We start from the raw sequence: 16,357 nt of genomic DNA, 5'->3' as shown, positions 1-16,357 counted from the left end.
CCTGACAAACAGTTATCCACCACTACTCTCTGGCATCTCCCATTCGGCCACTGTTGAATCCATACCTGAGAAATGATGCTTCTGCATTAGGCAAAGGAATGGAAGAAGTGTATGGTCATGCACTTTAGTAGAAGAAATGAAAGAGTTGGCTATTTTCTAATGAGGAGAAAATACAAAAAAACTTGGGTGCAAAAGGACTTAGGAGTTCTTGTGCAGGATTCCCTAAAGGTTAGTTTCCAGCTTGAGTCTGTAGGGAGGAAGGTAAATGTAATGTTAGCATTCATTTCAAAAGGACTAGAATATAAAAGCAAGGATGTAATGTTAAAACTTTATAAAGTACTTGGAGTATTGTAAGCAGTTTTGGGCCCCTTATCTTAGAAAGGATGTGCTGAAACTGGAGAGGGTTCAAAGGAAGTTCATGAAAAAGATTCCCGGATTGAATGGCTTGTCATATGAAGAGGTTCTGGGCCTGTATTCACTAGAATTCATAAAAATTAGGGGTGCCCTCATTAAAACTTGTTGAATGGTGAAAGGCCTTGATACAGTGGATGTGGAGAGGATGTTTCCTAAGGTGGGAGAGTCTGAGACCAGAGAGGACAGCCTCAGAACAGAGTGGTGTCCTTTTAGAACGGAGATGAGGAATTCCTTCAGCCAGAGAGTGGTGACTCCGGAATTCTTTGCCACAGGCCACGTCTTTATGTATATTTAAGGCAGAGATTGTTAGATTCCTGATTGGTCAGGGCATGAGTGGATACAGGGAGAAGGCAGAAGATTGGGACTAAGAGGAAAACAGAATTAGCAATAATGAAATGGTGGAGCAGATTTGATAAGCCAAATGGCCCAATTGTGATCCTATATCTTATATCTTATGGTCTTGTAATGTTAACAGGGCTACTGCTGTTGATGAAAAGACTTGCCCTCTGAGGTGGGATTGAGTGGAGAAGATTTTTCTCTTACATTCAGAGTTAGAGTCATAGGATACTGAAACAGGCCCTCCAGCCCACCTGCCATGAACTTCTGTGTCTTAGAGTTTCAAGTAATTGCTTAAATCCTACTTAAATGTTGTGAGAGTATTTCCAGCTCTACTTTTGTCAACTCATGTCTGGACTCCAACTATCCTCTGAATGGAAAAATCCCTTCTTGGATCCTTTCTAAACTTCCTAACTCAAATTAAATGTATACCCCTTTAAGCTCAAACCACTCCAGGGAAAGCAAACCTTGCCGAGCAGGACTCTTCAGTACAGCAATAATGTTCCAATCCAGGCAACATCTTCTCTGTACCCTCCGACACAATCATATCCTTCCTAGTGTTGAACCACGGAATGCTCCAACTGTGTCCCAACCAAACTTCCCTTTCATATTCTGTGCCACAGCCAATGAAGGCAAGCACTGGAGAATCAATGAACTTGTATCCAAGTTCCTTCCATTCAACAAGACTCTAAAGTCCTATTATTCCTGTGTATGTCTTTATCCTTGTGTTGCCTTTTGGAAAGACAAAGCTTACATTCTTCTGGATTAAATTCCATTTGCCATTATTCTTTTAAATTTTAAGCTAATCAATCTTGTTCTACAGTCTTAACTGACCTTCCTCGCTATCTATATCACCAATATAGATCAGTTTCAATTGAGCATGTTTAAGTCAAAAGCAGTTTTGTTCAATTATAGGGACATTTAGGGGATATGGTTGCAGTGAGAAGGTGGAGCTAAGTTGAAAGAAAAGATGCGATCTTAATTGAATAGTGGAGTAATTTTCAAGAGCCAAATGTGCTTCACCCCATTCATAATTCTTTGATTTGCCATTTAAGAGATAATTATGAATACTAATGCAGATCCATTAAGAGTTGCAGCAAACATAAGACTGACACCAGATTTATTTTCAGATTTAGCCAGAGTTGGCTTATTCCAGAATGGCTTTTAGCTTGTTCTGTCATAATTATTTTTTGGTTTTAGAGCAGATGATTGGAAGTGACATCACTGGAATGGGCATCCTTGAAACAAGCATTTATCTATCACCATTGGAAAATTGATTGCACAGACTGTTAATTTTTAATTGGATTCAGACTTCCGTATTTAATATGGTAAATGGTTCCATGCATTTATGGAAGCATTAGCATAATATTTTGACGGCAAACTGATAAGATATTTGGACGATAGCCTGAAAGCTTGGTTAAAGAACTAAGATTTGCAAATTTATCACTGAGAAAATTGAAGAGGAAGATTTAGGGGAGAAAAATTCAAATGCCAGGGCTAAGGTGAATCAAATAGCACATTCCTAATGTTGAATGAAGGAAATTGGATAGAAAGCTAGAAGTATGGGAATGCCAACATTTTGGAAGGTTGGGACAGAGCAATTCACAACATGGATGTTTGAAAGAACTGAAATTATAAATAATACCTTTGGTCACCTAAATGTTCTCTAACTTAATATTTGTTTGAATGGGTTCAAAGGAATTGATAATTAAGCTTTAAATTACTAACCAAGATAACTGGAAAAGTAAGTTCTGTCCCTAGTTAATTTTTATACTTGCATAATGGCATAAATGTTGGAGAAGAGCATGACAAGTGGCCTGCTGATTGCTTACTGATGGAAAACGCAGATCATTTCCCCAGGCTGCAGTAATACATATAATTTTAAATGCTAGATTTAACATAGATTACGGTATTTTTTCTTTTGATGCTCTGTGTAACAGATTTGAATATTTTCAGGGCTACCTAAAATATTCCACCAAATTAATAGTCAATCATGATTTAGGCAAAAGTGCCAGTTCTTCCTCGCATGGAGATTTCACAGCAGCAAAAAAATAAATAAGTAGTGAACATTAGGTACATGAAAAATATTAGATATATGGGAATACAAATCACAGGTTACATGCAATAAGTTATAATTAATATTGTTAATGGTTTTAATTTCATGAACCTTCTCTATCTAATGAGAAATTTGGTTACACTGTTCTGAATGTGGTATTCTGAATAATCAATGTTTTTTTTAAATATTTTGTACTCGGTATCTTTCAGGAGAAATTTAGATTGTGGAGCTGCTCATAATTTTTTTTCTGTTCTTTTACACTAAATACTAAGAGATGTGCAAAAATCCATTTGACCATTATAATTTCCCAATTACCTCTCTGGGAAACCCTGGCTGACTCTTGGATTGTTTTCTCAATTTTACTTTCTAATTATTTATAATGCCTTGAGTAAATAAATTGTTCCTATACAGCACTTCTATTTTTTTACAAGCAAATTGAGCAATGTATGGAGGTATTGGGACAGATGACCAAAAGCTTTGTTTTTATAATGAATTCTCTTGAAGTAGGTGAAGAGAGATTCAGAGACTTAAATCTGAACTTCAAGCTAGATAGCTGAAGGCATGCTTAGCAGTGTCAAAGCTAAGGAGACCTTTAGGCCAGAATTGGAGACATGCAAATTTGTAGAGCTGGAAATCACAAAAGATGGGGAGGAGGTCAGAGTCCATGGAGAGACCTGACCTCAAAAACAAGATTTCTAAATATGAGGTAATGAATAAAATGAAATATTATGCAATCCATCTTGAAGATTTGGCAAGGTAGTTTTAACCAATGGCATGCTTTAGCTTTGTGTTGTGGAATGTTTTCTGAAGGAAGTTAAATATAACGGAATGTTCAATCACTTTGATTTCCTTGTTCAACTTAAGAGGTTTTATTACAACTCTCCAACTAAATTGCCTTGTTGCATTCCTTTTCAAGGAAAATCCTGAATGAACTTTCATCTGATACCCCTGCTGTGCCAAGAATCGAAGAGGAAAAATCAGAAGAAGAGTCTGCTCCGACTGTTACTACAATGACGATGCCAGCACCCATCTATCAAACCAGCAGTGGACAATACAGTATGTACACATACAATATCCAGGCCATAGAAAAAATTCTATCACTTCACTCTAACTCAATTTACAGCACTGGGAACTCTCCAGTTATATGAATGGAAATTGTACATCATCAACGTGCATTGCAAAAATGACTACACTTCAAATGTCTGAAGTTGTCCTGGTATGTCCTGTTTACAAAAAGCAGGACAAATCTGGACCTCATTCCAGCATATTAGACTCAAGAGCATAACTTTAGAGGAGAGGTGTGAGTGAATGCCTTTGACATGAAGCCAGCATCTGATTAAGTGTGGCATCAAGGAGCCCTAGTAAAACTTAATTCAGTGGGCATTAAGGGGAAAATACTCTAATTATGGTAGTCATGACTAAGGAAATTAGTTGTGGTTGTCAATCATCCAAGCCTCAGAGCATCACTGCAGGAGTTCTTCAGGACAGTACCTTGGGTCAGCCATCTCTGGCAGCTTCAGCAAAGCAATTCTTGTATAGTACTTTGAGTGTTTGGATATAATTGCACAATGTTCATTTTCATTTATAACTCTTCAGTAAATGAATCAATTTATACCTGCATGTAGCAAAATCCAGAAAACATTTGGCATGGGCTGATGTACAAAAATAAGCAGTATTCACATAAGTATAGGCTATTGATCGTTTCCAGCAAGAGAAAGTAATCAACTGATGTTCGAAGGCATTACCCAAAGGATTTACCTTTGATCTGAAACTCAGCCAGACCAACCACATAAATACTGTGGGTGTAACAGCAAGTTACAGGCGGAATATCTTCTAGTAAGTGGGAGTTCTAGTAAGTATATAAGATGATGAGAGGCGTTGATTGTGTGGATAGTCAAGAGGCTTATTCCCAGGGCCTGTTGACCTATTATCTTCATGCTGACCACTCTATGCATTGAATCCAGATTGCTGATGCTTTATAAAGCATCACTATCATAGTGCCCTATTCCTGGCTCTACTTTATTTACTATCACTTGGTTCAAAGCCTTTTGTGCCATGGCAATTCAAGTGCTTGTCCAAAAACAAAATTTCCTGCAGTACCTCTCAGAAGTGTATTTGATTCCAACCATTCCTGGGTGAATAAGTTCTTCCTCTGATCTCCCATAAATTCCTAGCTCTTACCTTAAATAAATGCACTTCAGTTTATGTATCAGATATCCACTTCACAGTAATGGGAAAGTACTTTGGGTATTTTGTCTTTTCATTATTCAGCCATAAAAACACGAGTATGGTGATGTTTTCAGCCATAGACTCTCCTCCAAAATTGAAGCAACCACTAACCCTATGCAAAAGGATATTCACAAGATAAATGACTGGTCAAAAAATGGTGGCCATTTTTATATTATTAATGATGGATAACCATGTGATAATACACTCACGTTCAGTTTTAGGTTTTCTTGAGTACTTCTGTCTCAATTCTGCAGCATAAAGGAGATCATTGGGTCTATCTTTCAGGTGCCAGCTGTTCAAAAGAGCTATCTGTTCACAATGAAAGACGTACTTCTTCCCACAGCTATGCAATTATTTTAAGCTGGCCTAACAAAAAATATCACTGAATCTCTATGTCTATATCTTTTTGTAGCATTTTTATTCAGAATGAAACAATCTTTTCTCTTTTACCATCTGGTTCTTCTCATTATTTTAAGGATGTATCATTAGAACCAGGAGCAGGGGTAGTCTAATCAATCTCGTAAGCCTGTTATGCATTGTCAGGATCAACCAATCAGAGCTTCAGCACAACATCTCTACTCTCTTTTCTATGCTACTTCTTTGTAGTTCAAATGTATGTCAGTCTTCTGTAGAATATATTCATTGACTCTGCCTCCACAATTCTCAGAGTAGAAAAAAATCAAATTTCCAAAACTTTGTCTAAAATGGTTGAAGCTTATTCTGAAGCTATGCTCCCTAGTTCTCATTCTTCTACATTATAATGAGTATAGGCACATTCTTCATGTGTCAAACTCTTTCATACCAGAAATCAACCTGGTGAAACTACAGTGCAAGTATATCCTTCCTTGGACATGGAGACTAAAACTATACAATTCTCATTTCTCCCATACCAATTCTGATAGTGGAAGTAGTTTCTTCATGTTTACATTATTAAAGCCAATAATAATTTTAAAGGTTATCATATTTCTTCTTAAATTTCTCTTCTCAACTACTCCCCTACCTTGAATGATCAAAAAGCCACAGGCCTTAATTATTCTGAAAGGTTTGGACTCATGCTTGATGGATACTAATGCCAACCTTTAAGTAAAACCCAGTTACTTCTGTTTTGTCACACTGCTTTTACATTCATTCCGTTGGTGAAGGATATTCAGATTAAGCAGTGAACATTAATATTAGTGCCTTCTGGAAGCATAGCAGTCACATTTATCATGTTAAAGCACCAGTATTGAGACAAGGTTGAGAAAAAGAGGAAGTCTTTTGCCAGCTTTCTTTTAATATCTTTATTACAGAATGCAACCCTTTAAAGAAATAAATGCAACCTTCCATTCTAGAAACCAAAGTCCCCAAACTTACTGGGTCTTTAATTTCAGCAAGAATTCAAAAGTAAGTTTTCAGGAACAGCACTTTTAATTTATGTACATGAGCTCTCACACTTACTGTAATAACATGCATCAAGAAATGCAAGTGGAAAAGAAATGTTTATTTCTTCCCCCCCCCCCCCCCCCACAGATCTCGTAAGTTAATTTTTAATTTGTACCGGAGGTTTTTGGTATGATTTATGAATTCAAATTTCTGTGACCCAACAGTCATAATTATCAAGGGGGCATTAGCTTGCATGAACAATACAAAATTATATTCCAATTTTGGCCTCTTCTACGTCCCCATTTTTCATTAGTTCCATCAACTACAGTTGTGTCTCATGTTGCCTTAGGTGTGGAATTCCTTCACTGAATTTTCCACAGCCTTGAGTCCCTCTCATATCTCCTTAAAATCTACCTCTTTCATTAGACACCTGCATTATAATACAGGTTGACCTTCACTAATTGGGCACCATTGGGGCCTGAGGGGTGCTCAATTAGTGAAAATGCCGAATTACAGAAGGATCACATTAAGCAATAGCTAACCGCCTCATAGCTTTAAAATATCATGTATATCAGTACGTTAGATGATAGTGAAACAGAAATATTAAATGAGTAGCAAGTGAAATTTCAATAAAATAATGTACTGCACAGGCACAGGTAAAATAAAGGGTACAGGTAAATGTACAGGAATTTAACTTGTACAGAAAAGTTGAGCACTTCCGCTTTTAAAGTGAGATGTTTAATATACCTTCAGACAAAGTTACATGTCTGCAAGTGTGGGGTTGTCAGGATCATCAACATCTTCATCTTGAAAAATGAGTGAAGCATCAGGAGCTGGTGCTGAAACTGGCACAACGTTGTACACCTGCTTGGTGCTTAATATTTCATCAAAGACTAACTGGCGAACTCGTCAACAAACTTTGCTGCTGCTTCCTTGTCTGCTGAACGTTTTTCACTACACACCACACAGTGCATGAAACTGTAAGCCATAATGCTGCTTGAACCAATGAAGCCAGCCTTCACTTTAGTCACACTTATAATCTAGTCCTAGTTCTTCATGAAACATTTTTTCTTGTTTCTTCACCATATCTCCAGATAGTTCAACACCTTCACTTACATGAAGATTAAACCACGTTAACCAACACTTTAGTTCTGAACTTCTGTCTTTCATTGTTTTTCTTAATGCACATCTGTTTCTTTGAGCCACTTGGTTTCTTTGAACCATTCTTGGTTGGTGCGGCTGTAACAAAACCCAATTTCCCTCGGATCAATAAAGTATGTCTGTCTGTCTGTATCACAATAAGCAGGAATTGCCTGATTGCGCTTACAAGAGCGTGCCAACACATGAACAGATCTCGTGCAACCAAAACAATGCGCAGCAGATTGGTACGGTAATAGTTCGACTGTAATATGAACTATATTATGTTAGTTTGATAATTCTCATTTAGAGTGTCTTGGGACATGCAAATATTGATTAGATTTTTCATAGCAAATTTTCAAATATTTAATTTTTACATTTGTAATGGCAAGTCCTTTCCCAAATTACTGCTCTGCTGTTATTTGGAAAGAGCAGAAATGAAATGTCTCCTTATGTCTCAGCCTATCACTAAAGAATAACTGCTTATAGCTATCTCAGTCACAACTGAAGAGAATTTGATGAACCTTCTGAACGTGTGGCTCTTGAATTGCAAGTTTCCATTTTTCTTTTCATTCTTTGCTATTGGCAGTTGCCATCACACAGGGAGGTGCGATTCAGCTACCCAACAACGGCACAGATGGGGTTCAAGGACTCCAGACGCTCACAATGGGTAACACAGCAACAAGCCAGGGTGGAGCAACCATTGTACAGTATACCCAGAGTCCTGATGGGCAGCAGATTTTCGTGCCGAGCAGCCAGGTTGTTGTACAAGGTGAGTCTGGGACTTCTCAAAAATAATGTGGTTCACTATCTTGGTGGCAGCTTTCACTAAACATTAACACAATGTAAAACAAGCCGATTCACTGAAGCTCAATTGTCAAGTCACTCTTGCTGTTGCCATTGCTGATGTAGCTTGTCATCTGAGCTAATCAGAACTGATCAGTAGGAATGAGGGTGTGAAATGCTATGTGATGTTTAATGATGCCAGTGCACATTAACTATCTGAGAGCAAGAATTATGAAAGATATTTTTCTGTTTTGTGCTCCTCTAGCAGAGCCGATCGATAAAACTGTTGCAACAGGGTTATTTGAAATTTCTCTGTTTTTGATTTTCTTTTGTGACTGTTTCCCTCTACCTGTAGTAGATTTTGTTTTGTTTTTGGTGGTGTGGTCTGGATCATTTGGCCTCCTATATTGTAAGGAAGTAAAATGATTTGCTGAATTGTGAATATAGTTTGCCAAAAATGGGAGATGATGTTAAATTTTACATCAGCAGTTCATAGAGAAACAGTGCATTGGATTGCTCATCCCAGTTGTTCAAAAGCATTGTCCAATTGATTCAATTTGTTCCCCTTTCTCTATTGCCTTAGCTTTTCTCCCCTCCCCCTTTTAGTCGCTGTAGTACCTTCTAGATCAAAACAAATCATTAAAGCTTCCTTGTACCAAATGTTTGGTCAGAATGACAAATATCATGTCTACACAGCATCACAGGCAGATGGGTCTGTACTGTGCTTTTCTATGTTCTGTCACAAGTATCTTGAAAGACTGCTGTTAAGCTACCAAGTTTAGAGTGCTCAGTATTTAGAACAGGGACAGGGTATTCTCAGGAGCAGAAAATGCAAGTTTTCCTTAAGTTATTTATTCATTTCCTTCCCTACTCCATGCATGAGTTTAAAACTTGCCTTCTAGGTTTAAGAGATTTTCAGACATTGGCCCAGAACATGCTCCACTTTAACCAACAGGTCCAGGGAGAGCTTGTAGGCTGACAGCATCGTACAGACCTAATTTCTGGGAGCATCTCATCTCCTGTGTAACCAATGGACTGGCATGCTGGACTCTTGGCCAGATACTTGCATATCAAGCTCTTGCCTGAAGAATGGGGTTTCCAACGTTAGTGGAAATGGGAAGTTTTTTTCCCTTTTGTTTTTGAATATTAAAAGTAATGATTGTTTAAGTGGATTTAGGTTTTTTAAATGATATAAATGTACTCAAATCTGTTTTTGAATGTGTCAGCTGATCAGAGACCTTGAGAAACTTTATAAAAGGGCTCTTTAAGCCTGAGCTACTGAAAGACCATCAGCACAGTCTGGGAGCAGGGCCTCAGGATCATCCTCCTGGGTAGATCCACAATCCTACAAAATGTTTAGTATCATGAAGGATCACGCCCACCCATGGACTGTTTGTCCCACTTTCATCAGGGAGGAAGTTACATAGCATCCTCACCAGGACCACCAGACTCAAAAACAGTTATTTTCCCCAAGGAGTAAGGCTGATCAACACCTCCACCAACTAACCCACCACTCCATACCCTCAATCACCACACCCCAATCATTATTTCCTGTCATTCACCTTATGTACAGGTACTCCTGTGCCTAGTGTCACTTTTTGGACATGTAATCAATCTATGTGTATAAGCTATCTTATGTACAGTTGCAAGAAAAAGTTTGAACCCTTTGCAATTACCTGTTTTTCTGCATTGATTACTCATAAAATGTGGTCTGATCTTCATCTAAGTTGCAATAGTAGACAACCCCAATCTGCCTAAACTAATAATGCACAAAAATTGTACTGCTTCTCGTCAATACTGAATACATCATTTAAACAATCACAGTCGAGGTTCAAAACAGTATGTGAACCCTTGTATTTAATAACTGGTAGAAACTTGTTTAGCAGCAGTAAACTCTATCAAACATTTCTTTTAGCTGCTGATCAGACTTGAACAATGGTGAGGAGGAATTTTAGACTATTCCTCCATGCAAAACTTTCAGTTCATCAATATTTCTAGGATACCTCACCTGAGTAGCACTCTTGAGGATCCCACAGCATCTCAATTGGGTTAAGGTCTGGACTCTGTCTTGGCCATTCCAAACCACAAACTTTTCTTCTTTTTAAACTACTATGTTATTGATTTACTCTTGTGTTTCAGATCATTGTCTTGTTGCAACATCCAACTACTATGAAGCTTCAGGTGATGGACTGCTACCTTAACATTCTCCTGTAAAATGTCTTAGTACAATTTTGAATTAATTGTTCCCTCAATGACTGCAAGCTGCTCAAATCCTGAGGCAGCAAAGCAGCCCCAGACGATGATGCTCCTTCCTCCATGCTCACAGTTGGGATAAGGTTTTGGTGTTGATGTGCAGTGCACTTTCTCCTCCAAACATAGCGGTTTGCATTTCTGCCAAAAAGTTCAACTTCTGTCTCTTAAGTCCATAGAACGTTGTCCCAGAAGTGTTGTGGAACATCCAGGCAGTCTTTTGCAAACCTGAGTCATGCAGCAATGGGTTTTTTTTAGAGCAGTGGTTTCCTTTGTGGTGTCCTTCCACGAACACCATTCTTGTTCAGTGTTTTTCCTAAGGTGAACACATGAACAGAGACTTGAGCAAGTTGTAGAGAGATTTCTGAGATCTTTTGCTGTTACCCTTGGTTCTTTTTGACCTTCTTCAGCATTGCATATTGTCCTCTTGGTGTGATCTTTACAGGTTGCACACTCCTAGGTAAAGTAGCAACTACTGAATTTCCACTATTTGTAGACAATTTCTCTTACTGTGGACTGATGAACACTCAAGTCTTGTCAAAGTCAAATGCTTTTGTAGCATTTTTCAGCTTCATGAATCTCTACAGTTCTTCTTCTGAGGTCCTCTGAAAGTTGTTTTGATTAAGGCATGGTGCACATTAACAATTCTTTTTTGAGAAGAACAGGCTCTGTCAGCAACCTGACTTTGTGCCTGTGTGTTTTTTTTTAATAGGGCAGGGCACTTCTACAACCTTATCTCATTGATTGGAGCACCTGATAAATAGCTTCAGTGGAAGCCATTACCCTCAGGGGTTCTCATATTTTTTTGAACCTAGACTATGATTAAGTGGCATACTCATTATTGACAAAAAGAAGTACAATTGCTTGTCTGTTATTAGCTTAGGCAGATTGTGTTTGTATTTGACAGATGAAGATCAGACTGTGGCAACCCATTTCCCGGCACATCCGAACCGGCTCACAATTAGATAGCCTACGGGGGTTTGCGAGCACAGAGCTTTGGAACCTCTGCGCCATGGGGGGCAGGTTGAGGGAGGCTTAAAAGTGAGGCTGAAGATTTCGAATAAAGTTTTTCCTTCGACTGCAGTTACCGACTCCGTGTCGTAATTTTAGCGCTGCATGTAGCACACCGCTACAATTGGTGACCCCGACGGTCCAAACGATTTTTGGACCAGAAATGACCGATGCCGCCTCTGTTCATGCGGTTTCGTTGAAACTGCCGGGTTTCTGGACACGGCGACCGAACCTATGGTTCCAGCAAGCTGAAGCCCAATTCCACGTTCGCCAGATCACCTCAGAAGACACCCGCTACTACTACGTGGTGAGCTCCCTCGACCAGGACACAGCGGCCCTGGTCGCGGAGTTCGTACAGTTGTCCCCGGTAGACGGCAAGTACATGGAATTCAAAGCCCTGCTCCTCAGGACTTTCGGACTCTCACGGCGCGAGCGGGCTGCCCGTTTACTGCACCTGGATGGCTTGGGAGACAGACCTCCATCGGCTTTAATGAATGAGATGTTGTCTCTGGCCGGAGGATACAAGCCCTCCCTCATGTTTGAGCAGGCATTCCTGGAGCAGCTGCCCGAGGACATACGCCTGCTGCTGTCCAACGCGGATTTCAGTGACCCCCGGAAGGTGGCAGCCTGGGCGGACTTGCTGTGGAACGCCAAAAAGGTGAGCGAGGCGTCCATCGCACGGATCTCCCAGCCACGCTCCCAGCAGCAAACCAGTCCAGGCCCGGCCGCAGAGCCCGCCAACCCCCGGCCCAATGAACACTGGTGCTTCTACCACCAGCGGTGGGGCGCAGAAGCCCGCTGTTGTCGCCTGCCCTGCAAGTTCCCGGGAAACGCCAGGGCCAGCCGCCGCTGATGGCTACGGCGGCTGGCCATCGGGATAGCCTCCTGTATGTGTGGGATAGAAGGTCGGGACGCCGGTTTTTGGTCGATACTGGTGCCGAGATCAGCGTTTTACCTCCAACGAGTTATGACACCCACAGCAGGGCACCGGGTCCCCCCCGAGGGCCGTGAACAGCAGCACAGTAAGGACCTATGGCACCTGTCAGGTGCAGCTACAGTTCGGCTCCAGCCAGTTCACGTGGGACTTTACACTGGCCGCCGTAGCCCAATCGCTTCTGGGTGCGGATTTTTTGCGGGCTCACAGCCTACTGGTCGATCTGCCCAGGAAGAGACTGGTACACGCCGAGACCTTTCAGACGTTCTCCCTGGGTGCAGCCCAGTTGCCAGCTCCTCACCTCGGCTCCATCACGCTGTCCGACAACGACTTCACCAGGGTCCTGGCGGATTTCCCATCGGTTCTGGCACCACAGTTCACAGCGGCCATGCCCCGACACGGCGTACAGCACCACATCTCGACCCAGGGACCACCCCTCCACGCCCGCGCTCGGCGGCTTCCCCCGGACAAGCTCCGACTGGCGAAGGAGGAGTTCCAGAGGATGGAGGAATTGGGGATCATCCAGTGGTCCGACATGGGCCCATGGGCCTCCCCCCTGCACATGGTGCCCAAAGCGATGGGAGGCTGGAGACCGTGCGGCGACTACCGCAGGCTGAACGAGGCTACCACACCGGACCGCTACCCTGTGCCGCACATTCAGGACTTTGCAGCAAACCTGCACGGCGCACGGATCTTCTCCAAGGTAGACCTCGTCCGAGGGTACCATCAAATCCCGATGCATCCTGACGACGTCCCCAAAACGGCTCTCATCACCCCGTTTGGCCTTTTCGAGTTCCTCCGCATGCCGTTCGGCCTGAAGAATGCCGCACAGACGTTCCAGCGGTTAATGGACGCGGTGGGACGGGACCTGGACTTTGCGTTCATCTATTTGGACGACATCCTCATAGCCAGCAGCAGTCATCAGGAGCATCTGTCCCACCTCCGTCAACTCTGCGCCCGACTGAGTGAGTACGGTCTTACAATCAACCCCACCAAATGCCAGTTCGGACTCGATACCATTGACTTCCTGGGCCACAGGATTACTAAAGACGGAGCAACCCCTCTGCCCGCTAAGGTAGATGCGGTCCGCCACTTCCCCCGACCCACCACGATCAAAGGCCTTCAGGAATTAGTAGGTATGGTCAATTTCTACCACCGCTTCCTCCCTTCAGCTGCCCGGATCATGCGCCCCCTGTTCGCCCTGATGTCGGGTCCGAGCAAGGACATTACCTGGGACGAGGAGTCCGCCGCCGCTTTCGTTCAAACAAAGGTAGCTTTGGCGAACGCCGCAATGCTAGTACATCCCAGAATGGACGCCCCTACCGCCCTCACAGTGGACGCATCTAACACGGCAGTCGGTGGGGTGCTGGAGCAACTCATCGCAGGTCGCTGGCAACCCCTGGCGTTATTCAGCAAACACTTGCGGCCACCCAAGCTCAAATACAGTGCTTTCGACCGGGAACTGTTGGCGCTCTACCTGGCAATCCGGCATTTCAGGTACTTCCTAGAAGGTCGGCCCTTCACCGCGTTCACGGACCACAAACCGCTTACCTTTGCGTTTATGAAAGCGTCCGACCCCTGGTCATCCCGCCAGCAACGCCACCTGTCCTACATCTCTGAATACACGATGGATGTCCGGCACGTCTCGGGTAAGGACAATGTTGTGGCTGATGCGCTCTCTCGCCCTACCGTTCATGCCCTTTCCCAAGGGGTAGACTTTGAGGCACTGGCAGAGGCACAGCAGGCAGATGAGGAGATTCCGAGTTACAGAACCGCAGTCTCCGGTTTGCAGCTCCAGGACCTCCCCGTGGACCCGGGTGAGAGGACCCTACTCTGTGACGTCGCCACCGGCCAGCCCCGTCCCGTCCCGTTGTCCCGACAGCCTGGCGGCGCCGTGTTTTCAACTCCATTCGTAACTTTGGCGCATCCCTCCATCCGGACAACTGTCCGGATGGTTTCCAGCAGGTTTGTTTGGCACGGACTCCGCAAACAGGTCAGTGAATGGGCCAAAACGTGCATGCACTGCCAGGCGGCCAAGGTGCAACGGCACACCAAAGCCCCACCGCAGCAGTTCCATCCCGCCCACCGGCGTTTCGACCACATTCATGTGGATATCGTGGGCCCCCTGCGCACCTCCTGACTATCGTGGACCGGTTCACAAGATGGCCAGAGGCGGTCCCGCTCACCGACACCACCTCCGAATCTTGCGCCCGAGCCCTGATCACCACCTGGATATCTCGCTTTGGTGTACCGGCCCACATTACCTCCGACAGAGGTGCCCAGTTCACCTCCAGCCTGTGGTCAGCTATGGCCAGCCTATTGGGGACTCAGCTGCACCACACAACTGCCTACCACCCACAGTCGAACGGGCTAGTGGAGCGTTTCCACCGTCACCTGAAGTCGGCCCTCATGGCCCGCCTGCGAGGAGCCAACTGGGCGGACAAGCTTCCCTGGGTCCCACTCGGCATCCGCACAGCGCCCAAGGACGACCTGCACGCCTCGTCGGCCGAGTTTGTTATTGGCGCGCCCCTGGTCGTCCCCGGGGAGTTCCTACCAGCCCCACGGGGGCAAGAGGAAGATCCCGCAGCAGTCCTGGGCAGACTACGCGAGAATCTCGGTAACCTGGCCCCTATACCCACTTCACAGCACGGGTGGAACCCAACCTGCGTACCCAAAGACCTGCAGAACTGTAAGTTTGTGTTTGTACGAAGGGGCGGGCATCGGCCACCGCTGCAGCGGCCATACGAGGGGCCGTTTATGGTGCTCCGGAACAACGGGTCCACGTTCGTGCTGGACGTTGGGGGGAAAGAGGAGGTTTTCACGGTGGACCGACTCAAACTGGCCCATGTGGACCTGGCGCAACCGGCCGAGTTTCCGGCACCTCGGCGCAGAGGCCGACCTCCCAAGCAGGTTCTGGCCCAGACTGTGGACATTGGGGGGTGTATCGCCGGTTCTGGGGGGGGGGGGGGGTTATGTGGCGACCCATTTCCTGGCACATCCAAACTGGCTCACAATTAGATAGCCTACGGGGGTTTGCGAGCACAGAGCTTTGGAGCCTCTGCGCCACGGGGGGGGGGGGGGGGCAGGTTGAGGGAGGCTTAAAAGTGAGGCTGAAGATTTCGAATAAAGTTTTTCCTTCGACTGCAGTTACCGACTCCGTGTCGTAATTTTAGCGCTGCATGTAGCACACCGCTACAAGACTACATTTTATGAGTAATTAATTCAGAAAACCAGGTAATTACAAAAGGTTCACAAATTTTTTTCTTGCAACTGTATTTATATTTATTATGTATTTTTTTATTAATATGTTCTTTATCTTGCTGTGTTTTTTGTGCTGCATCAGATCTGGAGTTACAATTATTTCGTTCTCCTTTACACTTGTGTACTGAAAATGACAAGCAATCTTGAATCTTCACAGGTGAAAGATAAGATTAATGCAGTCCATGCTTCTAATTACATAATGGATTCAGCTGAAGTTTAAAAAGTGTAATTCTCCATATTCATAAATAAGATCATTTGAAAATATAAATGGATTAGCATACGGACAAAGTTCTGCTATTTGTGAAATCTCTGATAAGTGTTTTCAGGGTGTTTTATGAGAGGGCAGTAATAGTGGGGAGGGCTTCCCCAGGAGGTGTATCATGGGGAAGAAATTAACTTTGTGTAAAATATCAATGGGAACATTGTCTCTAGATGGGTTAGTGATAGCAGTATTTTGTTGCTGGCTTGTATAACAACTGTTCATGCTAAAGCTGGTTAAAAGTACAAGAAAATCTATCTTACATTGCAAAATTAATTAATGATGCGTTAACATGAAAGTGCTGTTAATTAACGGGATTAAT

General features: G+C 43.5%; 1 protein-coding gene across 1 annotated transcript in view; it reads left to right on the top strand.

Moving 5' to 3' along the window:
- The window catches only part of creb1b (cAMP responsive element binding protein 1b), a 116,142-nt gene that overhangs the window by 92,725 nt on the left and 7,060 nt on the right, over positions 1-16,357 (top strand). Inside the window, exons 5-6 of the mRNA XM_059967320.1 lie at positions 3,723-3,862; positions 8,124-8,306. Of these exons, the coding sequence (XP_059823303.1) occupies positions 3,723-3,862; positions 8,124-8,306 (323 nt within the window). The remainder of the gene's footprint in view (positions 1-3,722; positions 3,863-8,123; positions 8,307-16,357) is intronic.

Source organism: Hypanus sabinus, chromosome 4 (genome assembly GCF_030144855.1).
Source record: "Hypanus sabinus isolate sHypSab1 chromosome 4, sHypSab1.hap1, whole genome shotgun sequence".
NCBI classification, from domain to species: domain Eukaryota; kingdom Metazoa; phylum Chordata; class Chondrichthyes; order Myliobatiformes; family Dasyatidae; genus Hypanus; species Hypanus sabinus.
This window is presented reverse-complemented; position numbering and strand designations above follow the sequence as displayed.